This window comes from Muntiacus reevesi, chromosome 9 (genome assembly GCF_963930625.1).
Source record: "Muntiacus reevesi chromosome 9, mMunRee1.1, whole genome shotgun sequence".
In the NCBI taxonomy this organism is placed as follows: domain Eukaryota; kingdom Metazoa; phylum Chordata; class Mammalia; order Artiodactyla; family Cervidae; genus Muntiacus; species Muntiacus reevesi.
In genome coordinates, this window is record NC_089257.1 from 53627367 (window position 1) to 53646700 (window position 19334).

At 42.2% G+C, this 19334-nt stretch overlaps 1 protein-coding gene across 1 annotated transcript in view; it reads left to right on the plus strand.

Annotated features, from left to right (window-relative positions):
* Window positions 1-19334, plus strand: part of SPON1 (spondin 1) — a 303413-nt gene that overhangs the window by 170211 nt on the left and 113868 nt on the right. Inside the window, exon 6 of the mRNA XM_065944964.1 lies at window positions 4375-4523. Within this exon, the coding sequence (XP_065801036.1) occupies window positions 4375-4523 (149 nt within the window). The remainder of the gene's footprint in view (window positions 1-4374; window positions 4524-19334) is intronic.

Below are 19334 nucleotides of genomic sequence, written 5' to 3' on the forward strand. Positions count from 1 at the left end.
TTCCTAATGTCTGAATATGTCATAAAAGTTCTTTTAAATAAATATTTTCTATGAAGGGAGTTGACTTTCCCCTGGTAGCTCAGTTGGTAAAAACTCCACCTGCAATGAAGGAGACCCTGATTCGATTCCTGGGTTGGGAAGATCTGCTGGAGAAGGGAAAAGCTACCAACTCCAGTGTTCTGACCTGGAGAATTCCATGGACTGTATGGCCTCTATTCATGGAATTCTCCAGGCAAGAATACTGGAGTGGGTTGCTGTTTCCTTCTCCAGGAGATCTTCCTGACCCTAAAAATAGATCTTATCTATTTTTAATAGAATTCCTGCTCCTCCTGTCCTGCCAGTTTTCCCATGGGAGTCTCCTTCCAAGGGGGAAGTGTCCTTGCTCCTCTGCCTTCTTGCAGATGCTCATGGAGCTTTCCGTCTATACAAATACAGAGACTTTGTTTTGTAGAGTTCTTTAAAGTTTTTGTAGTTTTCTCCCAGGCCAGCCCAATTAATTTGCACAACTCTAAGAAACAGTCCAGTCTAGTAATTATTATCTCTGTTTTTAAAAGGTGAACTGAGGCTCTGAGAGATAGAATAACTGATTCATGGTCATGAATGGAGGCCTGGAGCCTTGGTCTTCTGCACTGTGGCCCTCCCGCCAAGCCATCCTGCCCATATGTGACTGCCACCTACCTGAATCCCTTGTTATTTCTAACAGTGCAAATTGTCCCATGAGTGCCTACCTTGTATCCCCAGGAAGGATGTAGTCTGCCCCCTTACCCTATCCTAGTGTCTTGCAAAATATCTATTATGTGGTTAATGTCATTCAAGGTTCTAAAATTTGAATAAATGTGGTATGTTGCAAGACCATTGCATTAGACTAGCAACTGTGTTGACTAGAAGGCTGAACTGATACCCTGACATTTTAATCAAGAGTAAGACATCTCATTCTTGAGGTACTTGTTTCTCTGTAAACGTGCGTTTAGACTTTGAATCCCTGAATTTGGAGTTAGCTTCTTCAGCTCCTGTGTTCTGTGTTCTTGTGTCTAGAACTCTGACCATGCTTGACTGTAGGTAACCTGCTGATCCATCCATTTCCCCTCCCCCAGGCTGAGAGTCCCTCCAGGACAAGCACCACATCCAAGTCCTGTCAATGCCCAGGGCCTGCCACGGTGCTTGGCTCATCGTAGATGGAAGTTGAATGAATAAATCAGAAAAAGCCATCTGGTCCATCCCCTCATCCCCCTGTGATTGTGCTTGTTCCTATCCTCTTACCTTGGTTCGCATTATGTATTTCTTATCTCTTATATTGAATCAAAGGCAGGTTCATATTTTACTCATTTTTGTAGCCTCCCAAACAACCAGGGACCCACTCCAGTGTTCTTTCCTGGAGAATCCCAGGGACAGGGGAGCCTGGTGGGCTGCCGTCTATGGGGTCGCACAGAGTCGGACACAACTGAAGCGACTTAGCAGCAGCAGCAAACAACCAGGGAAGGAAGAAACCTTCTTTATTGAGGGTTATTGTGTGCCAGTGATTGCACATATATTATGTCATTATGTTAAAAAATTGAATTTAATTCTTATAACAGGTCAATAAGGTAGGCATTATCATCCCTGAATTACAAAAGAATGAGCTACAAATCAGGGAAATAAAGTAATTGTAATTTGGCCAAGTTTACACGGGTGGTAAGTGTCAGTGCTGGAATTTGAATCCCTGTCTGCTGGCTCTGAGACCCAAGCCTTTCTTTTTTTATGTTGTTTGGTGTTTATTTTTTAACAGCCTTCAGAATAGCTGAGTGCTTTGGCCCAGTAGGAGTTAGGAACTCTGCTGAACTGAGACTTGAATTTAATCACATTGAATCAAATCTGTGCAAGCCTGCTCCCCAATGCTTCCAGCACATATACTGCCACCTTTGTATTTGATTATTTGGATGAAATGCTTCAGGGAATAAATGCTAAGCATTCACAGTGTATCAGGCTGAGGGCTGGGCACTTGGGGATACGGTGCTGAAGACAGACTTCCTCAGGGAGCCTACAATCTAGTGGGAAAACACATATGTAGTGGGGATTGTAAATATGATCTGTGCTGATAGAACAAACTGGTAGTTACCAGTGGAGAAAAGGGAAGGGGAGGGGTAAGATAGGGATTAAGATATACAAAATAGGTAAGCAAGAAGTACCTATTGTACAGCACAGAAAAATATAGCCATTATTTTTTAATAACTATGAAAACATTGAATCAGTGTGTTGTATACCTGAAGCTAATGTAATATTGTAAATCAACTATACTTCCATCTTTAAAAATGTGATCTGTGCTAAGGGGAGACAGAAGACAAAGGTTTAAGTCATTCTAGGGAGGTCTTGGGAGGCTTCTGGGTAAATCAGGAAAGAGGAATGAGTGGGCGAGACAGGAGGAAAGCACAGAGGAATGGCATGTGCTAAGCCACTGAAGTATGAAATTACAGGTAGAATGGGTCTGGAACAAGGGAATATTTTGGTGAAACAGAACAGGGGAATAAATGAGATACTGGAACTGCTCTCCCTGTGTTCATACCATGAACCAAACATGACTGATTCTGACCCTTGCCCCTATACAGGCAGTGCTCTTAGCCTAGATGATAGCCAGAACATGCTTCCCAATCAGGAAGTAAATTAGAGAAATGGCTGGCAACACCTCCCTCTGTCTTCTCTAGGGATGTGATGGACAAACACAGTGTTTGCATTTCCCTGATGTAGGGGAAACAATGAGCCAGCAATTGGGAGACCCACGTCTCAGCAGACCAGGCAGGTTGCTTTGGGCCCATGCTCTTGATGTGCCCCTGAACCAGAGGACCCTGGGGTAGCAGATGGGAGATGTGAACAGGATCCGGGCCTGTTCAGAATCACTTTCTTAAGTAGTGGGGGGTAGAGTGGAAAAGTCTGCCCACCCTGAGCCAGAGGGATGGAAGCAGCAAACATCAGTTGGACCCAACTTGTTCAAATTTCCCTCTTTGCTGTGCCCAAAAATATTCCTAAACTGGAGAGATTTTAAAAACCCAGCCAAAGAATAGCAGACAACTGCGTCAACATTATAATGATTTGTATGTAACAGGAATCAATATGCGTGTGTGTGTGCGTTCATGCTAAGTCACTTCAGTCATGTCCGACTCTTTGTGACCCCATGGACTGCAGCCTGCCAGGCTCCTCTGTCCATGGAATTTGCCAGGCAAGAAGAACACTGGAGTGGGTTGCCATTTCCTCCTCCAGGGGATCTTCCCAACCCACGGATTTAACCTGGGTCTCTGATGTCTCCTGCACTGGCAGACGGGTTCTTTATCACTAGTGCCACCTGGGAAGCCCAGTAATCAATATATATATATTTATATTCATCGTGTGCAAAAACAAATCCGGTATGGTGTTGATGTTGACTTTTCTCTCCTCTCTTTCCCCTGCCTTGAGACTTTGAAAAATCCTCAGGCCAAGTTCTGCCTTGGTCCTACCCAGACGTTATTCTGTTCTCCCTCTGTGTCATCCATCACTTCCCTGCTACATCCCACTGCAGTCATTATCCTGGGTGATCCTCAGCAAACCACTCTGGACTAGTCATGTCCTTGTATCCAAACCGCCTCACCCATCCTTTCACATGGCTAGCCTGCCTGCCCCTCACCTTGAAAGGTACATAAAAGCCAGCAAAAAACAGCAGTGCTTATTCCCAGGAATGGTTAAGCCTAATTTCCCTTTATCTTTTGCTCAGTGCCCACCTCCCCAGCTCCACACTCTAATTTTGCCCACACTGATGCATCCTTCACACTGCTGTCTGGATGATTTATCTAAAATTCAAATGTGATCATGTCACTCCCCTGCTCAGAACCCTTCTATGGTTTCAGACCCTTTAAAATGACATCTAAACTCCTGAAGCATTTAGAACAAGGCTCTCCATGGGCAGGCTCCTTCCTACTTCCCTGGCCTCATTTCCCAACTCTCCCCTTGACACTCTGTGACACAGCAATGCTAAATTACTTATGGCTCCCCAAACACACAATGTTACTTAATGTTTCTGAGTCTGCCAGAAATAGTCCTTCCTCTCTGTTCTGTCTTGCAAATCTGCTCAGCATTTAAACCTTCTCTCAACTTTCTTCTTCTCTGAGATTCTTCCAGACAGGAGTCATCATTCTGGGCCAGCTCTGTGTCTTATTTAGACATCTACCCATTGCCCTGTCTGCATTTGCCCAAGACTTACTTGCTCACAGGGTCTATCTTACTCATCCCAGAATAGCACAGGACCTAACACAGAGCAGGTGCTTAGCCAACACAGCTTGGATCATTGTCCAATTACACCTCCCCATCCTTGAAGGGACTTGTGTTTTAGCCACAGCACCACTGATGCCTGCATCTGGTCGGCTTTTCCAGGTCGGGCCAATCATTGGTCTGCAATCATCGGCGGATCCCACTCCAAGAATTACGTGCTATGGGAGTATGGAGGATATGCGAGCGAAGGCGTCAAACAGGTTGCAGAATTGGGTTCCCCAGTGAAAATGGAGGAGGAAATTCGACAACAGGTAAGAAAAATAATCCCAGAATGACTAAAACCTAGACATGCCGTCAAGCATCCTTTAGCTTTCTTTCCCAGGGACTCAAAACTTACAGGACAATGTACTGGAAAATTGGTGCTATAGGAAGTAAAATCTATTTGCTGAGTTTCAGAGTGCTTATGTTCAGTTGAAGACAGAGGCACAAATGTTCGTCTTATTGTCTCACATCTTCCCTGACTGCTTTTGCGGTTTCTTGAGCTTGTGCTAAAAGCCGTTGCTGTGGCTGCATTGTTGGGATATCACACCTTTGTTCTCCTGAGGGTCAGTGTGGTGGGTTACTTTGATTCTTGAGAGGGTCAGGGGAGTGACATTCACACGAAGCTAAAATCACCGTTTCCAAAGAGAAACATTTGCTTATTGACACATGTTTTTGCACCTATGTCTTGAGGTGTTTGATAAACAAGTCAGTGATTAATCAAAATCATTATAAGCTGAAGCATCTTTAATGTATTGATACAGTGTACCATCTCATGCGGGCCCAGGAGTCAGGTATTATCTAGGACCCCTTTCACACCAACAAAGGATAAGAGAGAAATAGTCTATCACTCTTTTGTATTTGTTGGGAAGTACCATCATCCATCATCAAAAGCACTAGACAGAGGTTGATGAGGGATCTTGAAAGAAGAGCTGTGGCTTATTGAAGGCCATTCACAGGCTTCACCGTGGGGAGGAGACAGTCCAGCTTTGGCCATCTCTACCCACAAAAGCCCTTTGGGCCTCAGAGAGCTGGGTAGTGAACCACGTGTCACTGCTCATAAGTGTACAGGGGGAAGGAAGGAAAGCGCCAACCATGCTGGGAATGTGGTCGTTTGCAGCACAGGCCACGGTGAGGCTGCTGCCCTGCTTGGGTTCCTGCCCCACGTCTCCTGAGACAGCACAGGGGGCCCTGTGTCTCACGGTGTGTGTGTGCAGCAGGGCAGGCAGAGCTGAGGCCCCCTGTCCTTCCCCCTGATGTCTGCCATCTGGACTCCAAGCTCCCACAGACCCTAAGCTGAATGCAGCAAAGGCCACCTGATTCCTGCTGTAATCCCCTGAGGAATTCTTTTGGCCCAGCGTCCAAAAACACCCAAGAATTAGCTTATGTTTCTCATTAATTTGATTTAAAGCCTTTCTCCATTTTCAGAAAAAATTGTTTAACCCAGCATTTCAAGATAGCGTGCTATTCATCACAAGTTTATCTTACCAATGACTTAGTGTTTCTCTGGCTCTGGCCGCCACACCTTGTCACTGGTATTACTCATTTAGGCTACAGCACAGCCACGTTCATCTGCAAAGTCATGAAGGGCTCCATACTGGTCCTCATCTGTCCAGGCTGTCATGGAGGGGAGATACCTTGTCTGGGCTCCTGATTCTCAAGCATGGAATTGTGATATATGGCCTGCCAAGTTCTGTTGTGTCGTATGTTGAAAAACCATTTGTTATAAATAATAGCTGAAACTAAAGTTAGCATATTAGTTAGATCAAGACCAAGGGCATCTTCCTAATAATGCCCGTGTCACTTGTTGGCTATCTTGAGGGATTTCTGGAGAGAAGGGAAGCATGCAGGAATTCTGAGAACCCGAGACCTCATTGTACTGGAGAACATGATCAGTCATGTGTCATAGCAGTAAGAAGTCTGACAATTGATGAATGGACCTCCCGCCTTCTGTCTCCTCCTAGGAAAATGTTCTTTGCTTGGTGTGTTCCTGACCAGCACACTTGGGATTAGCTTTTGTACACGCAGACAATGTCTGGTTCTTCCAGCTGGCTAGTGTTCCTGACGTGAAGTCATAATAACATTTAATTATGGGTACTGCACATGAAAGTTAAAAATTCCACTGAGCACGTCCTAAGGTCTGTCAGGTTCCCTGGATGCTAACCATGTACTTTTAGCTCTCACCTCTAGTTGGAGAAGACAATATTAATTTCCAAGATTTTCTCATAAGGATAACTGAGGCACAGTCAGTAGTTAGAGAATTCCAGAACTTGAACCCAAGTCCACCTGGCTCCAAAACCTATATTAGTACCAAATAAATAATTTGCAGGGCCTAGTGAAAATGGGAGGTCCTTTGTTCAAAACATGAGGATTTTAAGATGGTGGCACTTGAATTTCACAGCACAGGAACCTAACAATCTGTACAGGTGACACACTCATGAGACTGGCCCTCTCTACCCACCTTCCTCGCCCCATAGAGAAACCCCCTCTCCAGCCTCTGAAATAAGCCTGTTTCCATAGCTCTGCTCAGCAGTGCATTCAGCAGCCCAGCTCCTAGAAAAGTCAGACAGATAAAGTGATTTCAGGGTCCCTTCGCTTTCAAGCAACTCATGGTTCTAAATATTGTTCCCTGAAAGCACACCATTTATTCTTCTGTAAGCCAGCTAAGAAACAACATAAAAAAGGAACAAGAATATGAATCCTCCTAGAATATGAAAGTGTCCCCTGAATAACCGGGAACTTGTTTGAACACATCTACAAACTAACACAGTGTTCTCAGCCTTTAATACCTTATATCCTACCAACTGCTATATCAAAGAACCCGAGTCCAACCAGGATGAAAATAAAAAGGTCTCTTTTCCCAAGAAAGACGTTTATATGCTTCCTAGCATTCTCTTGTTATAGACTTATCACTCGCTGCAAGTTTCAAGGGCATTAAAAATCACAGGAGATATTGTTGGAGGTAAACTTGTGCTAATGGCTTTCAAACACAAATGAACAAAAACAGTAATCCCATTAGTAGTGGGAAACTGTAATAATATTGAGTATAAATTTTAACGTGCCTATAGCTACAAAACACCAAGAAAATTAATGAAAAATTACAGCAGCATTATTGGCATTCATGACACTCGTGACCAGATAGAGTGGGGGAAGAGCTCAAAGTGCACTTCTTAGTAGGAGACAAAGGCAAATGGGTCTTGGTGGGGACGGTGGTTTAGGAATACTGAGAGAAGCCTGGCCTGGCAGGTCACAGATGAATAACCTCAAGTCAGGTGGAGGCAGTAGGGAATGGTAGATCACACATGCAGGCAGACCCAGGACCCGAAAGTGAACTGATGAATATTCATCATTATGAAAATGGTACACTAAGACCATTTTTATTTCGTCAAGTATACATCTATGGCACGTGTATGAAGTGTATGGACCCAAAGATGGTGCCCCCTTCACCTTGTTATTCATGCTAAAAACTTGGGCATCACCCTTGATTCTGTCCCCATCCCAACTTCTTCTGCCTTCTCTCCTAAATTCCTCCAGGTCACTTCCTCAGTACCACACGTCCGTTTAAACCATCCTCATCTCTTGCCTGAATTATTGCACTAGCCGTCTGACCTCCCTGCCTCCAGCTTTCTTCCTGTTATTCACACTGCACCCCAGCCATTTTATAAAATTTCCATTGGATTTTGCCACTCTCCCAATTAGAATGTTTAATGGCTACTAATTGACCCCAGAAAAAAGTCAAAACTCTTGATCATAGCTTAAAAACCCTCCATGATCTGACCTTGTTTACCTCCCCCATCTTATTGCTTGCTGCAACTCTAAGCTGAACCAGTGCAAAACCTCTTTCATACGCTCCAAAAACCATACCTCTGGGTCTTCTGTCAGTCTGGAACATCTTCCAGCTCCCTTTCAACTGGTGAACTCATGTTTATACTTCAGAACTCAGCTTAAATGTTGCTCTTCCTGGAAGCCTTTCCAAATTCTATACAAAATCTGCCCCCTGGCCTGGTGCTTCCACAACACCAGGTGCCTCCCCCATCATTACCATCATCACATTTACTGCAAGTTCTTGTTTGATATCTCTCCTTCACTAAACTGCAAAGTTCAGAAATCCATGTTCTCCATCTCTGTATCCTCTGAGTGGGTATAGTGTTAATTGTTTCATAATTGTTTCCTGCATAGTTTAATTCATTTGATAATTTTACTGAACACCTACTAAATAAGTGCCAGGCATTGGAAATCCAGCAGCAATGAGATCATTCCCTGCCTTCAGGGAATCTACATTCTAATGGAGGAAACAAGGGGGGGAAATGGTTAAATAATTATAAATTAAGGTAAGAAAAGAAACTAACAAGGAGTGGCATAAAAAAATAGTAGGAAGGAACCTTGTTAGTAAGGTGGTCAGGGAAGGTCTCTGTGAGGGGTGCCCATTAAGCTGAGACCCAAAAGAAAAGCATCAGAAAAACATCACTCTAGATGGTGACAACAGCATGTGCAAAGACTTAGAAGTAGAAGAGAGCTTATTATACTGGAAGAACTGAGAGAAGACTTGTGTGGCAAGAGAAGAATGAATGAGGGGGAGTGTGGCTCCATGTGCATGAAGGACACATTGTCTCCACGCTGGAGAGATTCAAAGATTGGGAGGGAGAGATGGACATATAAAGTACTATTTCCTTGTAATGTACTTAAATTCTTTAGGGGGATCTCTGCAACAGCTGAGGAAATGCAGACATTAGGCTGTGCAGCTGTTGAATGTGCCATTCTCTGGGTCCACTTTCCCAACAGACGTGTTAGACATGTGTGTTTCCCAGCCCCTCCCTCTGGGCAGGCTGGGTCTGGTGCCCCTTCCTAGAGCGACTGCAGCTCCCCGTGCGGTCCTTCTCCTAGGCAGAATGGTTCCTGCTTCATTCCTTCTCCATCTCCCAAGCATGTTCTATGTCCCTGGAAGGTGGGCACTTTTCGATTTTCCTCTCTGCTCTGTTGTTACTCATTCTATTCCTTCATTATGGTTTCTTTTATTCTCTTCCATTTTAAACATGTCTAATTGTCTTACTCGGATTATTCTGTTACCTCAGGGTCTTAGGGACGAATGTTCCTTTGAATTGAACTGGCACACCCTCCCCATCGCTAGTGTCCTTGATTGACTTTGGATTGTTTGCTCATCATCAGTGGGTATTTTTCTTTGTTTCCTGTGAGAGTCCTCCATGCTCAAGTTGTATTGTCTGCTCAAGGGGAGATTGTGTTTTTTGTCTTTCCCACCCTGGCTTTGATGTCATTTCTCAGCTTCAAGTTGCCCACTGCCAGGCCAGTGGCCTGCACTTACACATGGGAGAGGCTAAAGCTTCTGTTTCGTGAAGCTGAACTTTCATTCAAGGACCTGGATGAGAGCAACCTTCTTTGCCACCTCCCCAAATGACTGACAGAGGAATTCCTTATCCCCATTCACAAAAAGGAGAGCCCTTCAAAATATCCAGCTTGAGGCAAAGCTGTCTTCCCACATGTCACCTAACACTAGCTTAAGACGTCCTCTTCTTGCCCTGCATGATTTTAAAACCTCTAGCTCCTGGAACCGTACCCTGAGCTCAGTCCCAGGCATTACCTCCACTCAGTTTTGGGTTAGACTTTTCTCCTCCTTTCTGGCATCCAGGGAATTTTTCTAAACTCCCTTTTGTACTTTTGAAACTTCCTCCTGCTATATTTTGTCTAACATGTCTGTGTGTTTGTAGTAGGAAGGAGACTTTTTGCATCAGCTCAGTCTTTCCTGCCTCCTGATGTCCACCAAGTATCTCCAGCACTTCATACACTGTCTCACACACAGTAGGTGTTCAGCCAGTGTCTGAATTGGTGAACTGACACACAAGCCATAAATGTCTTACTAAGTCATTGTTGTTGTGTTTAATTGCTAAGTGGTGTCCGATTCTTTGCAACCCCAGGACAGCCAAGCTCCTCTGTCCATGCAATTCTCCAAGCAGGAATACTGGAGTGGGTTGCCATTTCCTTCTCCAAGGGATCTTCCTGACCCAGGGATTGAACCCATGTCTCCTGTATTGCAGGCAGATTCTTCTACAGCTGATTCATAAAATGAAGCCCTATTAAGTCATTTAGTTCAGTTCAGTCGCTCAGTCATGTCCAACACTTTGTGACCCCATGGACTGTTGCATGCCAGACTTCCCTGTCCATCACCAACTCCCAGAGATTGCTCAAATTCATATCCATCAAGTTGGTGATGCCATCTAACCATCCCATCCTTTGTCATCCCCTTCTCATGCCTTCAATCTTTCTCAGCATCAGGGTCTTTTCCAATGAGTCAGTTCTGCGCATCAGGTGACCAAAGTATTGGAGTATCAGCTTCAGCATCAGTCCTTCCAATGAATATTCAGGACTGATTTCCTTTAGGATGGACTGGTTGGATCTCCTTGTAGTCCAAAGGACTCTCAAGAGGCTTCTCCAACACCACAGTTCAAAAGCATCAATTCTTTGGTGTTCAGCTTTCTTTATAGTCCAACTCTCACATCCAAAGATGACCACTGGAAAAACCATAGCCTTGACCAGACAGACCTTTGTTGGCAAAGTAATGTCTCTGCTTTTTAATATGCTCTCTAGGTTTGGCCTAGCTTTTATTCCAAGGAGCAAGCATCTTTTAATTTCATGGCTGCAGTCACCATCTACAGTGATTTTGGAGCCCAAATATATAAAGTCTCTCACTGCTTCCATTGTTTCCCCATCTATTTGCCATGAAATGATGTACTGGGTACCATGATCTTCATTTTTTGAATGTTGAGTTTTAAACCAGTTTTTTCACTCTCCTCTTTCACTTTCATCAAGAGGCCCTTTAGTTCTTCTTTGCTTTCTGCCATAAGGGTAGTGTCACCTGCATATCTGAGGTTATTGATGTTTCTCCCGGCAATCTTGAATCCAGCTTGTGCTTCATCCAGCCCAGCATTTCGCATGATATACTCTGCATATAAGTTAAATAAGAAGGGTGACAATATATAGCCTTGACGTACTCCTTTTCCAGTTTTGAACCAGTCTGTTGTTCCATGTCCAGTTCTAACTATTGCTTTTTGACCTTCATACAGGTTTCTCAGGAAGCAGTTAAGGTGGTCTGGTATTCCCATCTCTTTAAGTATTTTCCATAGTTTGTTGTGATCCACACAGCCAAAGGCTTTGGCGTAGTCAATAAAGCAGACGTAGATGTTTTTCTGGAACTGCTTTGCTTTTTCAATGATCCAACGGATGTTGGCAATTTGATCTCTGGTTCCTCTGCCTTTTCTAAATCCAGCTTGAACATTTGGAAGTTCATGGTTCACGTACTGTCTGGCTTGGAGAATTTTGAGCATTACTTTACTAGGGTGTGAGATGAGTGCAATTGTGCAGTAGTTTGAACATTCTTTGGCAGTCATTAACAAATGACAAATTAAGTCATATGGACTTTAGTGCCCTGGTTGGGCGCTAGCTCTCTGCCTTGGCAAGGAGGGCTCGTTTTCCTCTCTGGCTGGTCTGGTTCGAGTAAGCTGAGAGCCACACAGCACAAGCTTTATTCAGGGGCCAAAGAATGGAGAAGTGGGAACTAAGATTGACAGGTTAACTTCTCACGAACCTGGCCAGGGGGATTTAATTTTAAAGAATATGACAAAGGGAGTAGGAGTGAGGGTAATGATGGGGAGGCATACATTAATCCATTAGAGAAAGTGCAGGACTCTTTCCAGGGTTTGGGGTGCCATCCCCTTTTATCCTTTTTTGGTCCTTGATGTCAAGCCGTGGTTGCCATTTGTGTTATTTAATATGCAAATATAGTAAAATCAGCTGGTAATGAGACTCAGGCTCTGTTGGAAGTCAGATTCACTGCCATCTTGGTCCAGCTGAGTTTGTTTGTTTGTAGCTTCCTTTCTTATCTCAGCCCTTTAACTTAAAGATTTATGTTCACTTCTGCTAACGGTGAGGGTTGACAGGTTTTAAGCAGACACCTGGAGCATCTCTGGCAACAGCCTCTTGCATAAAACCATACACTGGGCACTCACTCATGAAAAAAAAATGCTAGATAAAAAGCACTCCAACTTTCACATTTCTCTAAATTTGAAGTTTTCCTGACTTTAAGAGGTCGGATAATGGTGGACCCTCACATAGTCATTGATTATTTCACCTTCAGGAGGCCTCACTTTGGTGGATTGCTTAAACCTGCCAGCAGGATTATTGCACCACCTATGGCACAAGAATCAATAAACAAGCTGACGTCCTTTTTCTTTAAAGTTGAAACAATTTATAAGGCTCTGGGAACTGGTAGAAAGAGTCCGAGAATTTTCTTTTCTCACCTCCTTTAAATCATTAGAGAGAAAAGATGTCTACCAAACTTTTATTTCTCCTGATTTTTTATTTTCTAAACTTGTGGTCACTTTCCTCTAATTAAAATTGAAGACGTTGCCTGATATCTGATATTTTCCATGAATCATAGCATGTTACCTCGGCTGGTTGAAAAAGTCACACACACACACACACACACATTACCTTTTATTTATAATAATTGAGTTCCAATGATCTTTAGTGCTTATAAGAAATAGTACCATATAGTAGCTAAAAGCTTAAGCTCTGAATCAAGATTCCTGGGTACAAATACTAGTTCCAGGTGTTACTTAATGTGTGATGTTGGACAAGTTACTCAACCCCTCTGTGCCTTGGGTTCCCCTTTCATGAGATGAGCGTGATAATATGCCAACCTCATTGAGTTGCAGTGAGGACTAATGGAGTCAATGTGTGTTAAGTGCTTGGAGCAGACCCTGCCCTGTAGAAAGCGCTTACTAAATGTTACCTGTCATTATCATGTTCTCATTCTTGGTCTTCATTTCTTCATCAGGAAAGTGAAGAGCCCCTGTAGGAGCTACAAAAGTTAATGATTCTAAAGGTTCACCTTCATCAGGTCAGTCCCCAGCCTGAAAGGAGGACACCACTTCTTTGCCATCCCCTGCCCCCGCCTGCCCCACCCACCCCTGCTTAACAATGTCACCTCCTAATAGCCCTAGCTGTCCATCCCAAAGTTGACCCTGTACTATTTGAGGATAATAATCACACCCTCATATAAAAAAGGAGCCACAACAAAACTCCAGGCTCATTCCAACTCTATTCCTTTGCACATGTTCTTCTTTTTCCTTAGGACAGCTTTATCTGGATGCCTATAGTAGCTAGTTCAAGGCCATGTCCAGAACAAGGCCTCAAGGCAGCCCAGAACAGGAGATCTTCCCATTTGCTATGGGCTATCTGCTGGGGGCTAGAAATGCAGTCAAAGCTCCCGATCCAAGGAAGGAGGTGGCCTAGTGAAGTCTCTATTTTTATACATACAATTTTAAAGGTTACTTTCCACTTACTGTTACAAAACATTGGCTCTATACCCCATGTTATACAATACATCCTTGAGCCTATCTTGTATACAATAGTGTGTGCCTCGCATTCCCCACCCCTTTGCCCCAACCCCACTGCCCACTGGTAACCACTAGTTTCTTCCCTGAATCTGCGAGTTTGGTGAAGTCTCTTAATTGTAAGTAACAGAAACCTGTTAAAACTAACTCAAGAATAAAGGAAAGCTTATTGTAGGGAGTAAATAGAACTCAGAACACAAGTTAGTACTGAGTGCAGAAAAGTCTCGTGAGAACGCTAACCAGAAAACATCAGGCTGAGAGGATCATTTACGCCTTCCCCCCCACCCCGCTCCTCCAGCCTAGAGTCCCACGGTCTTCTCTATACTCTTCTGTGTGAATCTCTTCTATTACCCTTTCTCAATAGATCTGCTACCTCCTCTTACTTATACTGCACATGACCGCAAACGGCGGCTGTATGACTTTCTTCCTTGACTTTTCATAGCCAGGGTGGTCTTGGTAACTCTTAGTTGAAGTACCAGAAAGACAGATTGATCACTGAAGAGTCTGTGCATGGGTGCCCCCTGCCTCAGATATCTATCTACTCTAATCAGCAGTTGTCCCCCATGTAAAGAAACGCAGAGTATAATTCCATACAGGGGTGGTGGGTAGGGCAGTTTTTACTAAAAAAGGAATCGGCAGTAGAAGGTAAATTGATTGACATTTCAGGGCAGCAGGAGTAGATTGGCAAGAAGTAGACCAAGTCATCGAAACCCGGACAAAAACCAAAATTTGGGGAAGGCTATCCGGAAGGAACACTAAAGAGAACAGCGGCTGGGCACAAAAGAGATCAATATAACTTTGGGACACAGATCTAAGCCTATTGGATGAGAACTACTGGGCCTAGAGATTGGTTCAGCCATTGAGGAGGGACCTGGGGATATCCCTAGACCTAAACATAAGGATTTGGAAAAGGTTATGGTGGCGAAGGGCACAGTCAAGATCATTGGCTCTTATATTGCAATGCATTTATCTGCTTAAGAACCATGAAAACAGTACAGGGCAAGGAGATATGCTCCCTAAGTCTTTGACCTTGAGTAGCTCACCTAACTTCAATAAGCCTTAGATTTTTCATTTCCAAAATGGTAATCATGGACATGAAGTTAAGCAAACTCCAGGAGATAGTAGAGAACAGGGAAGCCTGGTGTGCTGCAGTTCATGAAGCCACTAAGAGTTGGTCACAACTTAATGACCAAACAACAACAGCAATCTTGAGGATATGAACTCCATATATTGGTTATGAAATAATACACATGCAGTACCTGGCTTGAAGTATGACCCAATTATTGCTGTTAGTATTAGAACCAAAAAAATTAAATTTGGAGGATTTGTAATCCACTTGTCCTCCCATCTTCTAAGAAGATGCTTTGGTTTCATTGGGTGGGAATGCAATTGACAGAAGAGGTAAACTGTGCTAACTAAAAGCTACTAGAGAAAGTAGACCAGGAAAAAAGAAGTGAGGGGAGAAGTAAGGCCAGTAAGCTGGGACAGAATTAGAATTTTAAAGTGTGAGAAGAGACATATATGAGCTGCTGCCATTTGGATTGGAAATACAGATTAAAAAGAAAGGTCCAAAGAAGACTTTTAGTAAATTTGATTTCTCAAAGAAGAGACATCTAAAGAGAATTTTTAGCAGTGCACTTTGCAGAGCATTGTGTGATGTAATTAACCCTCTGTTGGTTCCTCAAGACACATTTAGTAAAGACCTGCAGTGCTTTTCAAGGCTTCTTGGAATCAGATTGGGTAGAAACTTTAGGTTGTTACTCTGCTGCACAGTCCCCGAGTGCCTAATTTTATTGGGGTCACATTAATACTGTTATCCATGTCTCTTTTGTCCTTCACAACCTCATTCAAGGCTTAACTCCACGGAGTGTGTAAGTGGGCACTTGTGGTTGATAGGAATAAAGTGGTACTAGGGGTGGGGGTGGAAAAGAAGTTAAATAAAGATTCCCAGTCACAGACACTTGATACAGAAATTAGAGCATCATTTGAAAGGTGGGACTTCAGTCATATGAAACCTCTTATTTTCTTTCAGTTGAGTCTTCAAACAAATCTATATCACAGTAGGACAAGCAGCCAAAGTGATTCAGTGATACCTGTTCTTTAATAAAACTGAAACAGGCTGCCTTTGCTAGAAGGAGGCAGAGTCCTGCTCTTAGCAGAATTTCCTGACTTCCACAGCTTCACATCAGAGCATCATCAATCCCTGGAAATTTTTCTGAGAATCTCTCTATGGAAGAAATGGGGGATGGTTTTTTTCAGAACTTGTAGATTATTTAGCTTCCTAAAAATATATTTTTATAGCATCTGAGCCAAAATATTACAAACAGAAGGCAAATTTAAACAGGGAAATAATTAATAAATTGTCAAGATTTAGAGACAATTTAGCAATAGCTATCAAAAATTGTACATTTTCTTTCTTATCATGGCAAAAAAAAGCCCACATAACATAATACCATGTTAACCATTTTTAAGTGTATAGTTCTGTAGTGTTGAGTGTATTTACACTATTGTGTATACATTTTCTTTATACCTTAACATAGTAATTCTGTATCTAGGAATTTGTCCTTCAGAAATATTCTCACACAAGGTATGTGAGGAAGAATACTTATCACAACATTGTTTATAAAAATAAGAGATGGAAAGAAGCTATTTTTTAATCAATAGGGGGCATATTAAAAATTCTGGCTGCTTCTATGTAGTTAAATATCATGCAGCTACTAAAAGGAGCAAGGCAGATCTGTATACACTGATATAGAAGGCTCCCTGGTATATTTACTAGGTGGGGAAAAACAGAAGAGTGTCTCTAGCTAGCTGCCATCTGGGGAAAACACAGGTGGGTTAGAGTCAAATGATTATATGCACATATAGAATTTTATATGTATAGAATATCTCTATGTACACATGTCAGAAACTCAGTGTCTCTAGAGCAAACTGGGAGAGTAGGGGTCAGATCTGAAAGGTATATTCACATTTCACTATATGCCCTTTTGTACTGTCTGTACACATACATGTTACCTTTTAAAGATGTTAGCTAAATAAGCAAAGAAAACTTTAATAAGTGAATATTGCAAAAAGATCAGTACTCCAAACTTAGTCTGTAATTTAATGTGCTTCCCCCAAAACATAATTTTTAAAATTATACAGGCTGATTCTATGGAAATGAAAAACTACGTAGTCAAGAGTAACTAGAAAATGTCTGAAAGACAATGATGAGGGTGGGGGAGAGGTAGTAAGTAGAGAAGACTAGCCAAACCAGATATTAAAAACTACATTATAAAACTACGTTAAATAAAACTGTGTGACACTAATATATGGATAAACAGATCAATAAAATATAATAGAAAGTCCAAAAAAAGACACAAATTTATTTTAAATTAAGTGTAAGAAAAAGATATATTTTTCTGTCTCTTGGAAAATGATAAATTATTTAATAAATGGTATTGTCACAACTGAAAGTCATGGAAAAATACAGTTTGCTCCATACTTCAATCTTTAAACCAAAATAAACTCCAAATTTATCAAAGATTTAAATATTTTTAAATGAAGATTTTAAAACATTAGAAGAAACATGATAAAATCATTCTATAATCTAGAGCAAAATTCCTTCTAATCATGTCACAAAACTCAGAAGGCACAAAAGAAAAGACTGATAAACTACAAGCATGTTTTTTATTGTTATTGTGGAAAATATTTAAACATTTTAAAGGAGAAAGAAAAAGTGTGGGAAGTGTTTGTAGTCCATACAATAAACAAAGGGCTAATTTCTTTAATATGTAAAGCGCTCTTATGGTTCAATTTTTAAAGAACAGTATACCAGTTTTTTAAAATGATCAAAACACATAAGTTTTAAGATATTTCAAAAGATGTTTAATCTTATTTATGATTATGGAAATGCATATTTATTCCACAGAGCTATAATTTTTTATCTATTGGACTTTGGATAGTCATATGTTGACAGAAGTGTGAAAAAGCAGACAGTAATGTGCTAATTGTGGCAATGCTGATGGCACAGTTTTGTGGAGGGCACATTTCCCTGACTCGTACTTCCTATCCAGAAACTTAAACACACCAGACATACTCACATGTAGGCACATGCTACTTACTGAACACTGTGTATAACAGAAAAAGTAGAACAAGTTAAACATCTATTAATAGGGGACCAGTTTTTAAAAAATGAGAAGTTGAGATTAAACATTATCAAGGCAAATCATTTCATTAAAAAAGAGATTGCAGCAGAGTATTTCTAGTGTATTTCACTTGTGGTTATCACAAGATATACCGTTATATCTTTTGAAGGGCATGTAAGAATATAAATAATGGTTGCCTCTGGGATAGGGACCTGAGAGCCTGGAGATGGGAAGGATAGATCGGAGAGAATTTTGTACCATGTCTTTGGGTACGTGGTACAAAATATCTGTTCAAGAAAGTGATGATTTTGTATTTGAAATAAAAAATGAATAAGCCAAACACTGAAGCTTAGGAATATTTAAAAGACACCACATGAAAAAGCACATTGTGTGTTCTTGGTGGATTATTCGTATCCTGGTGACCAGCAGAGCGCGTCTAGACTCTGTTCACAGTGTCAGGCCCACGTGGTACCAGTACGTCCCAAAACCCCACTGACGACGTGGTCCTAAGGACTGGGCTGGACAGAGGTAAAGATTTATAATCCTGGTGGCCAAAAGTGGTTGACTCAGAGAAAGAGTGTGAATCATGGCCAAGGAAGAAAGCAAAGGTCAGAGCTGATGCTTGGCCTTAGGTCTGATGGGTGAGGCCACCAACTGAAAGACCCAGGAAGCCCAGACGGGGAGGGAAGGACTGCAAAGTGCCTGAAGCCTCATCTGGTGTGTTGGCAGCCACAAGGCCTAGGAGGGCCTCATATCTTAAGGATCAGAGAGGACTGGCCAGAACTTTCTCCAGAAAGACTTCAAAAGTGATCTCAGATCTCTGCCCCCTTCACCTCCAAAACAACAAGATAGTGGTCCTGTTCGCAGGACATTTGCAGTCAGTTTACAATGTGCTAAATCCAGAAGTTAAGAATGTGTGCTCAGTTGCTGTCGTGTCCAGCTCTTTGCAACCCCATGGACTGTAGCCTGCCAGGCTCTGCTGCCCATGGAATTTTCCAGGCAAGGATACTGAAGTGGGTTGCCATTTCCTACTCCAAGGGATCTTCCTGACCCAGGGATCGAACTCACATCTTTTGCATCTCCTGCACTAGCAGGTGGGTTCTTTACCTCTGCACCACCTGGGAAGCCCCAAAGTTAAGAATAAACACTTAGAAATAGCAATTTAACAACATCCAATGAGTCTAATAATTAAAAAATCAGAACATGGATACAGTCTGCAACAGATTTGACATTTTTTAAATGAAAACAAATTGGTCTTTTACTCGAGTTGAGAAGCATTGTCCTAGAGGCAAGGAGTATTTTTGAATCATCTTTACTTCCAGTACTGGTGTCAGGGCCTGAAATATCACAGATGCTAATAAATGTTTATCTGAAGTTACCACAGTCCACCGATTTTTTAAAATAATAAAACTGAGGCTTGGAAAATATATGTGACTTGCCCAAATGCCAGTGACAACACAGAGTCTTACCCCAGGATGCCTGGCTTCCATTCTAGAACTTTCTCCTCTCTCTGCTAAAAGAGAGGAGGCATAGACAGCCCTGAAAACTT